Consider the following 19,579-nt stretch of genomic DNA (forward strand, 5'->3'; position numbering starts at 1 on the left):
TGGAACCACGTCTGTTTCACGGTGATTAACTGACGCTGCACCCTCGAGCGCAGCAAGAGGGAGGAGATACGGGGGATAAGGGTGGGAGATGGAGAGGGGGAGGAGGGGGATTCTACTGTGTGAAAGAAAGGAGTCCTCCCTTACACCACGCTGCCTGGACGAGGGCCACATATACTGTGATGATGCTTACAACTGCATATTGCATTCAGATGCATATTAATAACACAAGGAACAACAAGGAAAAAAGAGGTCACGGACCAGTAAACCAAGTCACGTGAACCAGCCCAAAAATTAGTTACAAACTACCCTGTTGTACATTTTCATGAATTTGACATGGTGAATTAAAAACAAATCTGGCATCGTAATTAACATGTCATTCTGGCTAGTCTATCAACCCAACCAACCCTTTAACTCACAATCTCTCATTTCTGGATTAGAGACTGTAAAGCACCACAATAATAATCCAGAGTGGTTGGGCCTCTGTCCGTCTGTAATCTGCTTTCCTGAGGTCTCTGGGCACGGCCCCTCATAATCTCGGTCTAAAGGCCAAGATGGAGGAGGAGTGATAAAGGAAGACTAAGGAAGATCTCAAATGAGGTTAGGGAGTTCACTGCCAGAAGAGCAATTAGAAAACTGACCAGTAGCAATTTATGTCACTCATCAAAAAGTTGAGAAGGCAGATCAATTGGCCATGAATCGATTGTGCTCTTCTAATGAACGCCTTCTGAAGGTTTGTAGCCTCATCCTGTCAGCATTTTAACAGGTGTGCAGGGTCCCAAGCAGGTGCCGGATAGGGGGCAATCTTCAATCTTATCAAACTGTACTCTTTTCTCTTTATTTATAGGTTAAATGCTTTAACTAAAACGCAGACCAAAACACGCTCTATAATGTTCCTCTGGAAAACGATATGGAAATGCATACGGTACATGTTTTGGTGTGAGTTTGTCGGGGCCCCACAGAGGGAGGGGTCGCCGCTGCTGCACAGTCAAAATGACCTTTCAGTCAATCAGTCAATTAGCCGCCCGATTTAGGGAGTCACGTCTAAACCAATGGAGGCGAGACAGAAGAGGTCAGGAGATGGCAGCAGCTGACTGCCCTCGGTGTGCATCTTACACAATCTCAGAGTGGCCACTGTTGGAAATATGCACCCGCTCACAGATAAATGGCAGCTATTAAAAACTTGGAGTCTAAAAACTTCCTCTTTCCACATCCAAAGAGGCATAGCCTTTAAATACAGAGAAGAATATGTCAATCTGTGAGGAATCTTCCCGTGAGAACTAGAGCTCGAACCAAATGATGTTCTTAGCTGAGGTCAGGCACATGTTCCCCCAACTATGTCAGTAAAACTGGGGAAAGAAGAGGACACATATCAAACAGTGACTCTACACCAAAAAGGCCACCCTGTCCGTCCCTAGAGCAAACAAAACATTGTGGCTTTGCGGTCTCGTTTTTGTGACGCAAGAGTTGTGCAAGGGGTTATGATTAGTCTGTTTGGAACAGCACAGTACTGATGGTGCACAACCCTCTAAGGGACAGATACCAAACGTGCATAAGGAACGGCAAACAAACACAGCCAAAGCAGTCGGGTCAGCACCCGGCAACACATGCAGTCAATATTGCAGATGGCCAAGTCATGCTACACAACGCCCACACAGCTCCCACCTCCACAGGTAGCCCATCACTTCACTGGACAGCATTTCTGCTTACAACTCACTTCTTTCCGAGAGGACTAGGATCAGCACTATTCAACCTTTTTTAAATTGGTTGTGGTTGTTTAGTAATATGGTCAGATTATTCTTTTTTTCCTTTTTCACTAAAAAAATATACATATACATCTTTATAAAACTAAACCAGCTGGATGATGTACTGAAACAAACATAACTGCCTGGAGGAAAGCATAGGCTACACTTAGCAACTGGACAGGGCAGTAAAATGGCCTCCCATTAAGTGTTATCTTTTCACAGACATAAGTGTGGTCCATCACTCTGACAGGACACAGGGCCTGATGCTATCTGTGTGTGCTGTTGAGCTTCTAATTACTCATCTGTTCTAGCAGTCTGATAGATGACCTCTTAATGGCCAGTACTACCATGTCCAGACTTCCACACACTCTATCACAGTCTATCACTCACAACCATGAATAATTATTTTTATCAACTCTAAATCTGGCAAACACTTCAATTACATGTTTATTACACATTAATTTGTGCACAACACAAAATTATTGATGCATTGTTTTTGGTTTTTTTAGTTAAAAATAGGGATATTTTATATAATCCCCTGTATGACAACCTCCAGTGTGAAAAGGTAAGAGGATGCGGAGGACAGGAGCGTGGTGAGAGCAGCCCCAGCTGATGGGAGCAGGTGAAGGAGTCACACGGTGTGTTTACTGACAGCCCCAAGCCTTCCGAACACATGACACATAATCTGCCTAGCCCAGGTAGAAACTACAGTCTTCATAAACATCATAATACTCTGCCTAGCCCAGGTAGAAACTACAGTCTTCATAAACATCATAATACTCTGCCTAGCACAGGCAGAAACTAGTCTTCATAAACATCATAATACTCTGCCTAGCACAGGCAGAAACAGTCTCCATATAAACATCATAATATTTTGCCTAGCACAGGCAGTAACTACAATCTCCATATTTACTTCAAAATACTCTGCCTAGCACAGGCAGTAACTACAATCTCCATATAAGCAATTTAAAAAAAAACATTGTATGGTTCACCTTTTTGTTAGGCGTATAGCTACAGTGATGTAAATCTTTGACTATGTCATAGGATATCTGATTCCGCAATCTTCTATTTTTTCCATAGTGCATTACACTGAAGCCTATCGATTATTTTTTTCCTTCTGTAAATCAGCTCAAGGACAAACGGATCAGATCAATCTCCACAGGTTATAAGCCATGACCAGCCATAGCTGGGATGGCACTGTAAGCAATATTTTTAATTTTCAAAAGAAGTGGGTCAATAATTTGCTGCTTGGCAATTGAAAGGGACAAGAGCACAGCTGTTCATATGAACCCCACAGAAACACACACACACACACTGCCTTCTGAGCCATCTCTCTGACAGGCTGACAACACAGCGCTGCACCACACAGAGCCGTGCTCTGATTGGGCGATGGTGACATAATAGCGAACAGCCTGTGTTCCCACTGGGCAGCAGTGATGTCATGCATATGAAAGCAGGATGGATGAGAGGAAGAGCCCGCCTGCTTTCCCCAATTTGCCAGTAGATCGGCCGGCCTGGCTTAGGATTCTCCAATGAGGTGGTCCTCTTGGACCCTCACTTATCCATATTTCTCTCTATTTCCTCCTTCTTTCTATCCATCTCTTCATCCCTTTACCGGTTACTTTACTGAGTTGAAGCAAATGCCTCTTTCTTCTTTCCACCATTTTTGTTTGTTTTTGTTAGCCATTTTTCACATTTAATTAGTGTAGTTTACACTCTTATGTTGCACCAATTCACTTCATTGCTGTTGCCTTCTTTTTTGCAATACATTCACATTTTTATAAAGCAATACCTCACAATATTACTTACTGTATAGAAAGCAATACAAAAGTTTTGCAATGGAACATTGCAAGTATTGACATGAACTTAAAAAGTCAAATCTATCTGTGAGGTTTTAGAAAGTCTGTTTATGTAATACTAAAGAAGTAAAGCTACTCTTAGTAGAACTGCTAAAGCTTTTATCCACCACCCCCCATCCCTTACTTTATCCTTACACAGATTTGCGTGTGAGCGTTGCTCACTATCCAAAATAAAAAGCCTTTTTTTGGACCAAATACTGAAATGAGGCAAATCTGCCAATTCAAAAGTTGTCACTTGGCTATTAATGGATTGTACATCACAGGAAGGCGATTTTTTTGTTGCAGGCTACTCTATTAGGCTACTGTATAGATAGTGCATGCAACTGTATTTGTAGGAAGTGCATGTAACTGTAAAACTGTATACATAATTAAATAATCAGACAGTGAGAAAACAAGTAGGCCCAAACTCTGCAGTGGAAAGATCTGTGTGGGAGCTAGTTACTTGCAATAGCGATGGGATTGGTTGCAGTGTCTCTTTCCAGCACTTATGGTTAGCACTTAACAGCACTTGGGCTGTAGTGGCCTACTGGTTAGCGCTTCGGATTTGTATCTGGAGGGTTGCCGGTTCGAACCCCGACCAGTAGGCACGACTGAAGTGCCCTTGAGCAAGGCACCTAACCCCTCACTGCTCCCTGAGCGCCGCTGTTGTTGCAGGCAGCTCACTGCGCCGGGATTAGTGTGTGCTTCACCTCACTGTGTGTTCACTTGTGTGCTGAGTGTGTTTCACTAATTCCAGGATTGGGATAAATGCAGAGACCAAATTTCCCTAACGGGATCAAAAGAGTATATATACTAACTAAACTCACACACAGGCGCACACACACACACTGACCTGCAGCTGTCCCAGTCAGAGGAGGCGTCCCTGCTGAGCAGACTGCGGAGTGACCAGCGCGAGCGCCTGCCCGGGGACCCGCTCCGAGAGCAGGAGCGTGACGGCAGGGGCAGCAGCAGGGGCAAGGGGCTACCCTGCCCATACTCTTCCTCCTCCCCGGCATTTTCCTCCTCGCCGCTCCTGGAGTGGCTGGGAGAGGGACTCCGCTGTCGCCGGCTGATCTGCTTCCTCTCCCCCGCCACGTCCTCAGCCCCCTCCCCTTCCCCCGGCCCCTGGCGGGCCTTGTCCTGCTGGTGCCGGGGGGTTGTGAGGCGGAGGGGGGAGTCCTCCGGGGTGCCGGGCCCGCTGGGACGCCTTCTGGCCCTGCAGCGGCGGGACCGGGGCCGGCGGCAACGAGGGCTGGGGGACCGAGACCAGGACTCTGTGTCGGACGACGGAGGGAGCACCATCAGCGTGGGGATGGGGATGGGGATGGACTCCGCCATCGCACTGTCCGAGACAACCCCCACCGATGTGGTCATGGTTTACCCCGACGCTCCTTTTGGGAGGGAGTGGGGTGGGGTGGGCTTTGCAAGGGGGGGGGCGCGCTTGAGTAGTTTAAAAAAAATCCTCTTTGAAGTGCTTCCCCCTGGAAATCCAATAGAGACGGTTCCTGGAGTATCAAAACACCTTGTTTGTGCTCTTAAACAAAAGCCTCTCAGCGATCTTGTTGTATGTCCTGTGACAACACGTTTGCTTGCAAACCCATACTCATGTCAGTCGAATAACTTCACAGGCATTCACTCTTGGCAGCTTCTTCTGAGAGTGCAGAAAAGTTGCATCTCTCGCACACAGTAAAAAGCGATAACACTCTCCCCTTTGCTGTCATAACGAAGTGAAGTTTTTCCTGTCGGGGAGATGTGGTGAAATTGGTCCTTAGCCTTGGAGATGACAGCTCAAAAGCCTCCTTCACACCTGAATGCTGTCAATACTGCCGCAGCAACCGAGGCGGGGGAGGGGCATGCCCACAAGAAATCTTTAAAAAGCCACAATGCTGCCGACCGTCCGAAAGGATCCCTTTTCAGTACGCAACCTTGAGCTAGGAGACTCGGGCTTCACATTACCGTCCACCCCCCCCCTCCTCCCTTCACCTTCCTCCCTTCTCTTTCTTCTCCTCTGTTTTCTTCTCTTCTTCTCTGTACTTCACCTCGTCCGCTTTCTGCGTTCTCTCTGGAGTCTTCCGTGTTATTTGGGGTGGCTCCTCTCTCGCACTCTGTTGCCTTTCACAAGGAGCACTGTTTCGCAACGCGCTTCATCAGCGAGGGCAGAGCTCACAGTGGTGCAGAGCAGATAATTATCACTGAGGGCCGACCACTGAGGGGAGTAGAGACTTTATCTGTATTCATTGCTTCCTCTTAATGCACTGATACACACACACACACACACACACACACACACACACACACACACACACACACACACAAACTCCCTACGGTTATTTTGGGCCTGAGTGTCTATGCCAAAACATCCCTAGTAAGAGACAGAGTCTGTTTTATGTTGTGTCTAAATGTCTATTGAAATGTCTCAAAATAGGTCAAAGTACAACTGTTGGCAGCTGTACAACTATTCAGTGCCTAACACACACTTCAACACACTTATTAAAGGCTCAATCACATGTGACAAAATCATGGCTGGGTCACCTGGGCTTCATCATACAAAATAGCCTATAATTTGAAGCCTCCGTTTCCTTCTGAGCTGTCAATGTCTTTATCAATATGTAGGATTTACAGAGGCAGCTGTAAAAACCTGGTCATCAAGCAAGTCTAAATAAGCAGACTAGCCGTTTTCCCCATTGATTCTCACAAAGGAAAGGGGGGCAGCCGGCGCACACAGCTGCTAGCCACAGAGACTCCCTGGGCTGCTCTGGGCCGTGGGGACTGCCCCGGGAAGGCCGTGCTGAGCTGTCCTGTTGTGCTGAGCTGGACGGAGCTGGGCGGAAGGAAGGAGGCAGGGGCCGGGCTGACACGTAGGGTGAGCAGGCAGGGTCACACCTCATTGGTCACCACCGGCACAGAGATCATCTGCTCACCACTCAAAGTCATAAGTCGGCTGTGCTCTCTTTCTCAACAGCAGCAGCAGCCGCGGCATAGTCCTTCACATGTTATTACATCATTTAATTTCTGCTGTCTTCGAATAAAGTTCTAGTACTGTAAAGCACGACCTTTAACATAAAGAATTCATGCAAAGTTAGGTTTTTCCTCATGGTGGAAAAACCTTGTTCTGAGTAGCCTACATGGCAAGAGAAGGATTGGGGACGACAGCACAGCACTGATGAATCTATGCTACTGTACTTGCTCCTGTACAGATCTGTCTGTATTCAATTTGCCTAAATCACTTGACAATCTGCATGCAATAACACCCATTAGGCTTGATGTAGGTGGCATAGGGAAATGTGTAATTCCTACTTGACTAGGCTATGCCAAGTGGGTTATGCCAGCTGCCATAGCCCACATCCTGTTACAATGGCACAGGACATGCAACAGAGCTCCATACAGGGATGGAACTCACACATGGGCCTCAAGGGCCAGTGGTTACCAGGGATGTTTTGACATGAAACGCAGGCATTTGGATTCCAAGGTTGGGTTTGAAGATTTGAGTTGCAAGTACTTATGCAGCACATCAGAACAGAGCTCTCTTTTCACTCAGGGCTGGTATTTCGTCTGTAGACAGGCTTGCAGAGAAGCCTCCCTGTGGTATTAAGTCATTTGTATATATTTAAATAATTGTCATGAGGTTATCTGGGCATTGCGTTTTATCATTAAAAGGATTACTTAACATGCTACACGGTCAGCTGCTTAGATATTTTGGCAACTCAACCTCTGATGCTTCTCCCCCAGAGCATCTGCAGTCATTGACCTACACATGGAACTTTATTTGCTCATCTGTTTGCACATGCCAAATCTTGGCAAGGTGGTGTTTGCACACTGTAATCCTGAGTAATCCATGCACTGCCCTCTACTACTCTCCTCATCATAGTCCACATCAGACGAGCTATCCTCCGTCTTATCAATTGAGTGCTTTAAAGCACACCGAGAACAGTCAGGAACAGAATCTTTCTCTAACAGCCCATGTAGTGGCACAAAAACACTCCATTAAATAAATTCAATTGTATGTTTTCTTTCTTTTTTCTGGCTTTCACACACCACCTGTGTCATATCTTTAGCTTTCCATTTCGTGAACAGAAGACCGTTGAACTTGATCTTCCAACAGTATATCACGGACATGACTTATCGCCAAAAAGTTAACGAAAAGAAACCAATCAAGTCATCAAAGCAAACCACTCCGACAATATTAATTTCGCTCATTTCATCAGTCAGTAAAAATTGTATTGCCTTCTTGGAAAGAAATGTCTGGAATTTGACAACCCGTATTTAGATTAACATATACGAGTCGTTCAATTAGTACAGTTACTCTTTGAAATTGACAATAAATTAAGCTTGAAAATAAATTATATGCAGCTTTACAATCGCTTGGTTTGGCCTTAAGTCAGTTGGGCCATACAGGAAGGAACAGCATCCCTGCCACTGCACATGTAGCCAGCAGAGGAGTCAAGATAATATGACATTGGGAAAAATAGCCATCTGGGACAGTAATCCAAAAAGGTACCACTTCTATTCTGAAGGAGAACCACTTACATTCCGTGTTATGAAAATGAACAGTAAAGCCCACTTTTAACACACGCTTGCACTAAAAAATCCCATGGAGGCAGCAAGATGATTTATTGAGCTATCAAATTGAGCTTATCTCAAAATGCTAGATAGAACATGATGTTATGATGACTGATTGTAAATGTAATGCTATCATGCAACTTATCTGGTTGGCTCTCTCTCAACTGGGAAGTAGAGTAAAGTCAACGTGCAACAACTTATTTAAAATGTTCAGTTGCATTAGAACGTACGGAAAGTAAGGATTTTTCCACTGCATGTTTACTGTGCTAGATGTTGACTGGCCTGGCCTGGCTAAGCTAATTGCAGCCTAGGCTTTACTGTCTATGCTGTCCAGTGACATTATAGGCCCTAAAAAGTCTCTGCTAACGTTATAAGTTAATGCAATGACAACGTTACAGGAAATTACCTTAAAGGAAGTTACCTTAAAGAAAACTAACTGGAGTTTACAAAAGGCAACGCCATTTCTTCAGTGTTGACAGCGTTGAAGTTATGAGGCCAAAACATTGGCTGGCCATGTGTCATTATGATAACGTTAGTGTTATTGGAAAACAATAATAACGTCACATCGTTAACGTTACTTATTATAGCTGCTCATACCTCACATTTGATGAATTTCCCCCGTTCCGATTCTCCTGCTCGGCCTCAGAGACCAGACGGGCGACGGTGCGAGGGGTGATATTAAAATCCACTTTTTCACAGGAACACATCAGCATCCTTTAAGAAGTTGCTAATGATAGAGCCTCTTAACGTTACCTCTCCAACGCCGCCAGTATTTCCACTGGAGAAAGACACTATAAAATCGTTTCTTGTGATGTCCACAGCGATCCGCGGAGAGAAGTTGAGTCAAGCAAGTAACAGTCAGCTAACGTTATGTCTTATTGGCTGCCTATACATACCGGTGACCAAATGGTGGCTAGCTCAAAGGCTAGTAAGTTAACCAATATGTTATTCCACAGCTAGAGTATGCGAACATTTCGTATTATACTGCTCGCCAGAAAATAACCGTTACTTCAACTGGACGACCTGTAACTTTCCATATACTGCTTCACCGTTTTCATCTCAAGTTTACTATTATAACCTCATTTCACCGGCAAAAAGTTAACGTTACACTTTTACTTTTAAAAGACTCGGCAGAGCGTACAACGGGGTGTTGTTCCATCCCCCAGTCAGCTCAACGAAACATTGCACAGTGGAATACGAAGAAGTATTCAATTTCACACTGAGATTAAAACGGTAATAATTCTGATATGACACTTATCATATGCAAAGATAAGTGATTTCATGATCTATGCAGGCACTGAGGAATTATTACTCTGTTGTATAAAACAGACTGAATACGCATTTCAAAACAAATACCCCTTTGTACACAACTTTGTGGTACGGTCGGATTTGAGGCACGCAAACAAAGTAACGGGTGTTCATGACGTGTGAACATCTTGACCAATCAATGAAAAGATATGGCAGCCAGATGCTATCGTAAGCATATATAATCAGAGAGCAGAGTTATGATTTCAAGTAAAAAAATTATGATCGCAGAAGGCGATTCTCTGAGATGGAGGAAGAAACGCTTTTGCAATCACCAACGTGTGTTTTCGATCATGATATAATAGAAATGTTTCTTCGGCCCGGGTACTAAATGAACGCCTAGCCTACATCTCTCTGAAAGGTTGATCACACTCATTGCACTCTTTGTAGGCTCACTGCCACAACCGTCCTGACTAGAGCGTGCTACACCGCATGGCTTTTGGTTAAACCTCCTCCATTGCATCTTCGTTATTCTGCTATTATTGCGCTCCGTAGGCCTAATCACCAAACAATCTTTCTGCAGTCACATTTATCTTTCAACAGCATAATGAAGTAACCTAACATCTATTAGCCTTTGTTCATATAAGATGACACTACGCCCAGTTTTGATTATTTGACTTAATACCAAGAGAGCCTCTCCACAAAGCCCGTATGCTGCCATCAATATCCAGCCCATGAAGTGAGAATAAACAATCACAATGCTCCCTCTAGTGGACTAATAGTTAAACCACATATTCTAAAAATATTAAAAACGCTGTAGCCAAGTAGGCTACATAAATGCAAAAGCAAATATACTTAAAACTACGCACGATTACGTGACCTGACATTATTGCTTCTATTAATTTATAAACATTCTAATGAATAGAGGAGCATAATACAAGTAGCCTATGGTGAATTGTTATAGTCAGCGTCGGTTCTCACCTTGCAGAAGCAGGTCACTGCGGTCCACCATGACTTCCCAGTGTCCCGGCGTAGGCTATTGCAGTCAACACAGTGTGTCTCAGACCTAAACCAGGCTTTTCACGGATGTGCAGTTGGACAAAATTCTGGATATATCCCTTTGCTTTGATCTGTGGATATGTGACCTTGTCATAACCTAATGGAAGAGGGAGACGAGACTGAAAGCAAGAGGGGCACTGACTGAGAGAGAATTTTGGTTTTACCCGGTCATCTGACGGAATCAGATGATTGGAAGACAGGGATGTTTTTGTCCCTGTTATATTATTTGTTGCAGCCGCTGCCGATTAACATCAGCATGGCTTATTTAATTATGCAGGAGCAGGCATAACCTATATTTTGACTCAACCGCAAAGCTATTTTGAATAAGCATATGGGCGAGTTATAACTGATGCTGGAAATTTTGGGATCAATAGGCTAGTCAATGGATCCACGACCACGTTTCCACTGTCTAACTGTAACAAGTAAATAATTTATGTTTTGTTCTAGCCGACAAATGTCTTTAGCGATGGTTCCCCGTGTGGATGCCGTTAGTGTATAGTGTCCTCATCCAAAGTTATTCAAGCAGGCTACCCTTAATAGTCTACCGACAATAATTGCATTTCAGTCTAGGCTATAACATAGGTTATCCTAAACTTTTTTTTTTAAACATAACACTAAGTTACGGAAAAGACGCAAGAGCAAGAGAACCAACAGGCTACCTCAAATCAGGTGTATCATGGAAAGCTGATTTTTCTGCTTTGACCGAAAATTAGTCTAGTCGTTGCCTGACGGAAGGAACAGCGGCTTAAATCATGACACAGCATTTATAAGCATCTTGTATTTTATATCGTAGCTCCTCTAATAGGCTAAAGTAAAATCGGGGGCACTTCAGACAAAGCTATATAGCCTACCTGCATGGGCTCGGGGCTCCTCTGATGCAAACAGCGGTGTGATGCGTCCGGGAAGACCAACTCGTGTAGAGAGCACTTGTCTCCCGGCAAAGAATGAGTAACTGGAAACCTGACCAGGCCTAAAAATAAAAATGACCAACGAGAGTGATTGGGAAGCGAAATGAGAGGTGGAGTAAGGGAGGTGGAGTAGAGAGGTGTGCTTGGTGGACTGGGGGGGGCGGGGGGGTAGCGGGCTATCCTGTAGCCTACTCTCCTCGAGCATGTCGTATACAAACACATGCACGCCAAAAGCCTATTCCTGACTCTTGTTGCCTGTTGTTCAACATCTGTTCTTAGGACAACATCCTTGGTCTCAAGGTCCACTACATGGACAGTCTGATAATAACTTGATATCACGATTCCATTCCTTTAAAACACATGTTCCCTTGATTTGGGGCTACACCTACATTTGCAAAAGTATCTGTTATTATTATGTTATATAGGGTATTGCTATTCACACAGAAACACACACACAGAGAGAGAGATTATGTCCTTCATTCTATCAACTTTTATCAACTCTCATGTTGAGAGTACCTTGAGCATGCTTCAGTAAACAGTTTGACATTGAGGTTAATGCTAAACCTCTGATAACATTTTGGTAGATAAATTGGGGGTTAATTGGTGCATATGTGCCCAAGAGTTAGATGCAGGCTTGGAATTTCACCATTCTGGGGGCAAGGCCACTTGGCCTTCAGTTGGGCATATTTGGTGGGGGGCACAAAGGCCACATGTCAGGGCACCAAGGCCAAAGTTAACTATAGCCTACAGTAGTAGGTTGTATTTAGTTGTATTTAGCCTATTCACTGCAGTAGACCTGCATCACTGTATGAAACATTACAAAAACATGAAACATGACATATTACATAGAACTGTAAATCATCTGATCATCTAATATTTACAGATATATAGGCTATATATAACATTTATTTTATATTTGGCCTGTTATGTAAGAAATCATGTACAATTTAAGCACAGCTCAGCTTTAAGAAACTCAAATAGCCTAGATGCATGCTTAGCATTTTGTGATAATTAAGGCTACTTTCACAAACTCTTAGTCAGCTGTCCTCTGATTTACCAATATCTAGGCGATATTTGTAACATTTATTTTGTATTTGTCCCGTTATGAAATCATGTGGAACAATGTAAAAGTCCAAATTTGGAGACATCCATGTATGTCGAACTTTACTGCAAATTCAAAACTGGATTACTCTGGAACGGCTATCTGTACAGGGGACTGCTTTACGCCTTTGTGTTCGGTAAGGGCTCCTGTTTATTCTGATATATGGTTTGTCATGTGTTAAAAGAAGGGTTCGTAAAGTATTCCACCGAGATGAATGGGTAGGGAGATCATGGGACGCAAAACCTTCAGTAGAATGTATGATTAAATTGAATTATATTATTTACTTTTCTCGCGAACCGTTCAACACAGCAATTATCGGCTAACATCGTTTAAAAGCTGAGAAAAAGCTCTTTCATGTGATACTTGTGATGTCTGTGTGATGAATAGGCTACTTCGCGAGTAGTTCAACTGAAAAGGGTGAATTTGGACGCACTTTCTTTCTTGCGCTGTCACTTTCTCCACTGCGTAAAAGACTAAATTAATTTGCGCCGTGAATGCTAAGATTATTTTGACAGGCCACAGGCTAAATAAAAATAGCTATTAGTAGGACGCAAAGCAGAATATTGAAAGAAGGGGGCACCAAGGCCACCGTGGCCTGTAAACCTCTGATTTTCAAAGGGGCCTCACGGCCAATGCAAGGGGCTACGACGGCCATGGCCTCGTGGCCGCCGTGAAATTCCTACCCTGTAAGTTAGATGACAACATCATGTCTCTCATGTCAGCTGATGATGGATAGCCTGATCTGCGATAAACAAATTTTACCATATTCCATTTGCATGCACATAAAGGTCACTGTTTACATGTTTCCCATAGACACAAGTAAACCAACCAACCAGACCATGGAGATTTCATAAAACAGTTTCAAAACAGTACAATTTGAGCTAATAAATATTACTGTCAGTTCAGTTATTAACCCTGCAATTAGCCTAAAAGTTAATGTGTCCACATCACAGGTGTGTCCAAACATTAGAGCCATCATTTAGACAAGTCGATTTGAAGCACAACTTGTTATGCTCTTTTCACTGAAGTTGAAAGAATTGAGAACTGAACTAAAATAGGTACTTTTTAGCAAAGTTGACAGTACGATCTGTGATTCATTTTGGTGAGAGGTTGTTGATATTCAACAGCCATGCAGTCAAATAAACTACTCTTCAACAGTCATGCAGTCAAATTACAACTTAAGCCACCCTCACACCAGAAGATTCTTGAAAGATTGTAGTCTTTTGAGTAAACTGAATTGGGGGGCATTAGTTAAAAGACTCCAATCTTTCAAGAATCGTTCCCAAATGTAGTCAAAGTCTTCTGATGGGTAGCATTTCTCTTCTTTGTTTTAGAAGCAACTTGTTGATTGTCTGGAACTGTTTATGGCTTATTATTGTTTGTTGTTTATAGTCCGAGCCACTCTGTTTCCCATGTACAGACTCAGGACTAAGAACTCCAGTTTCTTTGAGTGTCCGCCGAAAGGACTTGAGGACCACACAGAGTGAGCATATTGTTCAGGAGAGGGTGCTCAATAAAGTTGTTAGCCCCTCTTCAACTTCTGGACCTTACTTGATCAACAGAACGTTCTCATATCTTACATGCAACAGCAGTGGTGTCCTCATATGGCAGCAAAGATGTCTGTTGGAAGCAAAAAAATGCAAGCCACATGGAGCACTACATTTTACAAAAAGATAACTTATCCAAATATCCTTTATATTAAATGCTGCATTATATTATATACAACATCATAATAAAAAGGGTGTGGATAAGATTGTCACCTGTGAAATTAGCTGTGAGAGGGTTAAAAAACCCAACATGGACATCATGAAAATGTCCTATAAAAAATAATGACAGTTATTAGATTTCAAATACTAATGCTGTACTGTGAAAAAGCTATACTGTGCTGATTAGTATAAAAGATTACCCTATACTATCTTCCACAATTTATTTTCATTGGTGCATTCCTTCTGTAATTAAGGTATGAGAGGTTGTATTAGGCAAAGGGGAATTTCCATAACATGATCATAAAACCTTTCATATGAGATCTCCATGGTCCTGTCCGGTATCTTTTTGTATATCTGTATCCATGCTTCTCAGTCTGAAGCACTGCCGACTGCAAACCAATTATACCCTTGGGTATGATAAAGTTACCTTACTTTACTTTATCTTGCAGGAACTGATATCAACATGAAAGATCTATGACATGCCTTTAGTGGTGGACAGTAACTAAGTACATTTACTTGATTACTGTACTTAAGTATGATTTCTGAGTATCTGTACTTTAATTGAGTATAATATTTTTGGAAACTTGTGACTTTTACTATATTTGAAAGACAAATACTGTACCTTTTGACTCCACTAGGCCTACTTTTGAAATGTGAAGTAGGCTACTCATTACTTTTAAGCACATTTGAAATGATTCTTTAAATGCAATAATGCAATTAACCATCTTGAATTTCTTTTTTTTCAATAGTTAAATTTCAACTTGGCTGTGGAAATGATGCTGACAGCAGATTCTTCATCAGAACCTCCTCCAAGTCGAGAGGAGATTTGAGATTTGAGAAGATCTCTTGTGTTAACCAGGCTATTCTCCATGGCCACTGTGAAGTTGGAATGAAATTAGACCTGACATTCACCATAGCTAGATCTTTAGCCTACATCATTAAACGATAAATAAGCTACTCATAATGGAGTTATGTTTTGTATTCAGCGGTGAAAATGTTTTAGATTTGTGAACAGAGAATGAATAATGATTTTAAATATATTATTTCATCCATTTCACAGGTGCAAAGTTATGAAAATATGTAAAATGTTTTTGTTGGATGTAAAGAACTAAAGGTCTGTTCAAGTCCTATGACTGACCAAATGATGTATACATTATTAATGACCAAATAAGCATTATATTACAATACATTAAAAAGGAAAAATACTTGTAAAAATCTGACTTAGCAACTTTCACTTGTATTTGAGTAATATTTGACAAGATGTATTTATATTAAATGAATTGTGTACTTCGTTCACCTCTGCATGCCTTTAAGTAATTGGAATACAATAATTCTGCTCTGCCACTTGTCCGATTTACTGGACGCTTACACCAACTAGTGGTCATTTTGTATAGCCTGCAACTCTGTAATAAAACCTTAATGTGTGACCATCCAATTTGTGGAGTAAATAGGCACCTAACAAAAGAAAAGGATAAACATTTTAATTCTGGAAATTATTTCAATGCCCAAATTAATCAATAAATATATTTATAATAAATACTATTTACCCAACACTCTTGAGTCAAATGGAAAGGTTTCTCTGATAATATTCATTTCCTTAATGCAAATTAAATAGCCCTTTTGCAAAGTCCTATTGCATTGGAATGAAATGCCTATCATCTAGTCTGAATATACACTTCTCAAATTCTGTCCTGGCCTGCATTCTGAGACACATGGATTCACACGGTCTAAATATAGCAGCGTTCAGCTCACAAGTGGACACACTGTAGGTTACCACACGGATTTCTTCTGTCATGTTTTCCGACTATTTTAGAATTAAACTTAAGAATTTATTACATCGATATTAACGCAAAAGAAAGAACTGTGGAACTGAAGGTCCTGGAGAAACTGGAACTTGAAAGGGCAAAAGAGAAAACCAGATGTACTGTAAGGCTGAATAGGACTCAGGTGAAACACGTAGTCTAGTCATAACAGAAGAAAGGGTGTTTACTTCATGTATCAGCCACTGAACATTTGAAACATATTCAACATTTGAAATAATGGCACGTTTAAAGGTATCACTTTTGGGATTTCTCATGCTTCTACTTCACGGTAAGGTTCTGTTCTGTAAAACAACATGTAAAAATTCCTGATTTTTACCAAAACACATTTTCTGTCCATGTCTGAATGATGAAAGCAGTGGGCCTCTTGTTCTGTACTGTGCTTTTTCCATTGGATTTTGTGTTGTTTATTTATTGATCTAATACAACAAATAATCCTTCCCTTGCCTCTTCTGCCCTCATGCCACTTATGTTTGTGTTCCGACTCCGTCCCTGGTCCAGCGGCGCCCCACGCAGAGGCAGGATGTGCTGAAGTGGACTCCATGACGGAGGCGGTGGCCGGGGAAAGCTTCCTGCTGGGCTGCATCTCCTGTAAGAAAAGGGAGGAAGTGGACGCGTCCACCTATGTCGACTGGTTCTTCAGGCCCATTGAAGAGGAGAATTTTGTTCAAGTAAGTGTGGACGATGACGGTGCATCTTTTTGCGCAATAGAAAACCCACCAAATTCTCAACTCAGAAGTATTTTCTTTTCCTAAAAGAAAAGATTTTCGACTTGATCTAAAATGTTATGTAAAATAAAGAGATTAAATGAATTATAGAAATGAACAACACCTGTTGAATAAAATGGTCCAACTAGCAATGTCTGCTGGGAATATGACAGAGCAATGGAGAAAATTCAAAACCATTTTAGCTTTTCTTTTCTTCTTTCTCTGGACTATAAGAGGGAAAAATAGTTAGATTTTCTGTGATGAGAAGCACCGCCAGGGGAGATGGATCCAGCAATAATAAGAATAAATAGCAGAAATATGAAACAATATTAAAAATAAAATGTTGAAAAGAATAAAGTAGCACAGCCTAAATAATACCATTGTCCAGGACAGCTTGCCATTATTAACTTCCGCGATGTACTAACTAGAATATGTATCGAGAAACAGAATGTGGCTATTTGTTTGTAAGCTGATGCTCCTCAGAGTGGTCCTTACAGAGAGGAGATGATACTATGGAGTCCTCAGAACTTAAAAACGGTTGCTAATGATGAGAAAATCATAAATGGAACTTTTGAAGTTTTATCTAAGAAAATTTGTCATATTGTTATGTTTTACCACCTTCCTGCAGATTTTCCACTATGAGAATCCCTTTCCTACCATTCTGCATGAGGACTTTGAAGGCCGTCTAGAATGGCACGGCACCAAAGGAACAAGAGATGTCCAGATAGGTGCCATTTTCATTCACAATGTCACCTTCAACGACACAGGAACTTTCCGCTGCACCATGGAGCGCACTCTCTTCCTCCCTTATGGTGATGAGCATGTCACCATCATTAAGGATGTGGAACTGTCTGTTGTGGCTGTAGGTGAGAGATGGACGCTACTAGCCGTTCAGTCCTTGCAATATTGTTCAGCTGCTAGACCACAGAAACGATATTAGGTTGTACAGGGAGAACGGTCAGGCAGGGCCAAGGCCAGAGGGGGTGCAAGGGGTGTAGTCACAACCTGCACCTGATCTCAAAAGGACCCAAAAATAAAATGATGTTTCGTGAACTATAACCTTAAACTGCCCTCTGTGTTTCTGTCCCCTTGCCCATTAGCTTCTCTTTATCGGTGGTATATCGTTTCTGACTATAATAAACCTGTAACATGGCTTTTGGTTTTAGTGCAGAACCATATTCTGGTGAACATAAGTCAAAACACCTGGATGATTTAAACACTTTGGGAAATTAGCTTATTCACTGTCTCTCAGAGTTACATAAGATGATACATACTGTACCCTTCTTGTCTCTGTGCATGCAGTAACTCAGTCTGAAGTACCCACCATTACCATGGCTTAGCATAGCTCAATGAGGTGGGCAGTAGGCCTAATAGCCTATAGCGGCCAAAAGTGACAAAAGAACTCCCAACAGTTTCCCATTTACATGTTGTGACTTGTACAGTTACAACATAGGCTACAGGATACAAATAGGTGATTTTCTAAGCATATTCAAACTTGGAACTATGTTCTCATTGAGTGATTTGCACACAGCACCTGAAAAGCTGCAGTAGGCCTAGTAGTGCTTCGCCTGAATGAGAATGTTGTTCCAAGCATGTATGATATGACATGATTAGAAAATTGCTGTGTTGCATTTTACATTGAAATTTGTACACATTGTAATTATACTAGTCACAACATCTAAATAGAACAATGTTTGAGGTATTTTGTCACTTTCGGGAGATAGGCTAGTTGGAACTGTCTACCTCAATGAGCTATCAGACTGAGTTCCTGCACGCACGAAATAGAGAAGGGTATGTATGATCTTATCCAACTCTGGGGGAGATGGTGAATAAGCTCATTTCCCAAAATGTTGGCGTGTTCCTTTAAATGATTTATGGACCTTGGCTGTTGAGGCTCCTGAAACCCCTTCTCTGACATGATATAGCTTGCACAGGTGGACCCGTGCACATTGTTGTGTCAAGCATGTTGACGTTTACATTCTGTTTTCAGCCAATCGGGAGCTGACGGCGGTGATCGCGGAGATCATGATGTATGTGCTCATTGTGGTTCTGCAGCTGTGGATGATCTTGGTGCTGATCTACTGCTATAAGAAGATCTACGCAGAGGCCGAGGCCAGAGAGGCCCGTAGAGCACTGAAGGCTCAGAACAAGTAAGGGGGCGGGGGGTTGTGGGGTCTGTGTGTGTGCCAAGCCAAATTAGAACTTTATCAGGGATTATTGATTACAGTAGTCACAAAACATTATTCATTCTCTCTTTATCAGGGATTATTGATTACAGTAGTCACAAAACATTATTCATTCTCTTGCCAACAGAGGTTTGGATACAAAAGATACGTGTGATGGGGTACATTTGGAGTAACTTTCTTGGGTAAGTGTATTTGAAGAAGGGCATTTGTTTGGCTTGAAGTTGATATGATAAATTAAATCCTAAAGTAAGTCCAAAAGCATGTATGAACCAGCATATATTGCAGGTTTCAGTTAATGTGACCTATTGACTGACATTTTGTTTCTTGATAGGTGGGTGTACCATACCGAAATGGCTACTGTGAAGTTTGACAGTAACACGGTGCTGCAAGTCATGAGGGTTGCATGGCTGACACCATAGGTCTTTGGGCACCATTAAGTTCAGGAGGATATACTGAACATGTGCCTCTGGTGCTCATCAGTTCTAATATCATAACATCTAAAGATGTGTATCAAGCATGTCACAAACTGGCTCTAGAGCTGGCATAGGGAAACACAAAAAAACCCAGAGTTGTCAGATAAATGCTAACAATGATCTTATCATTTGGTGTGGTGATTAATTAATCTGTATTGAGGACAAAATACTGTGTCTGGTAATTGTATTGTTATGTTGTGGCACTGCAATTTTCCAGATGGATATTGTAATCT

At 42.1% G+C, this 19,579-nt stretch overlaps 2 protein-coding genes across 3 annotated transcripts in view; one reads left to right on the forward strand and one right to left on the reverse strand.

The window, feature by feature from the left end:
* Positions 1-9,720, reverse strand: part of gramd1a (GRAM domain containing 1A) — a 44,989-nt gene extending 35,269 nt beyond the window's left edge. Inside the window, exon 1 of one of the 2 annotated variants that reach the window (XM_076280706.1) lies at positions 8,738-9,720. In XM_076280706.1, coding sequence (XP_076136821.1) covers positions 8,738-8,853 — 116 coding nt within the window. In that variant the 5' untranslated portion in view covers positions 8,854-9,720. Of the gene's footprint in view, positions 1-4,433; positions 5,007-8,737 lie in introns of those variants that run through there. The other variant, XM_076280705.1, reaches the window with a different exon arrangement.
* Positions 9,721-16,235: 6,515 nt separating this feature from the next.
* Positions 16,236-19,465, forward strand: LOC143119660 (sodium channel regulatory subunit beta-1). The gene is made up of 6 exons (XM_076281278.1): positions 16,236-16,251; positions 16,482-16,651; positions 17,316-17,553; positions 18,678-18,837; positions 19,001-19,055; positions 19,205-19,465. The coding sequence occupies exons 1-5, from the start codon at positions 16,236-16,238 to the stop codon at positions 19,044-19,046; spliced, it is 630 nt and encodes a 209-aa protein (XP_076137393.1). The 3' UTR covers positions 19,047-19,055; positions 19,205-19,465.
* Positions 19,466-19,579: the final 114 nt, after the last annotated feature.

Source organism: Alosa pseudoharengus, unplaced genomic scaffold (assembly GCF_046254945.1).
Source record: "Alosa pseudoharengus isolate Yale_2024_CS ecotype anadromous, Long Island Sound unplaced genomic scaffold, YU_APseudo_1.1 YU_APseudo_1.1_scf_12, whole genome shotgun sequence".
In the NCBI taxonomy this organism is placed as follows: Eukaryota; Metazoa; Chordata; class Actinopteri; order Clupeiformes; family Clupeidae; genus Alosa; species Alosa pseudoharengus.

Excerpts from the sequence above, each read along its gene's own strand:
- LOC143119660 (XM_076281278.1), top strand. Across the intron at positions 16,652-17,315 it reads AAGAGGAGAATTTTGTTCAA|ATTTTCCACTATGAGAATCC; the intron begins GTAAGTGTGGAC and ends ACCTTCCTGCAG. Across the intron at positions 17,554-18,677 it reads ACTGTCTGTTGTGGCTGTAG|CCAATCGGGAGCTGACGGCG; the intron begins GTGAGAGATGGA and ends TTCTGTTTTCAG.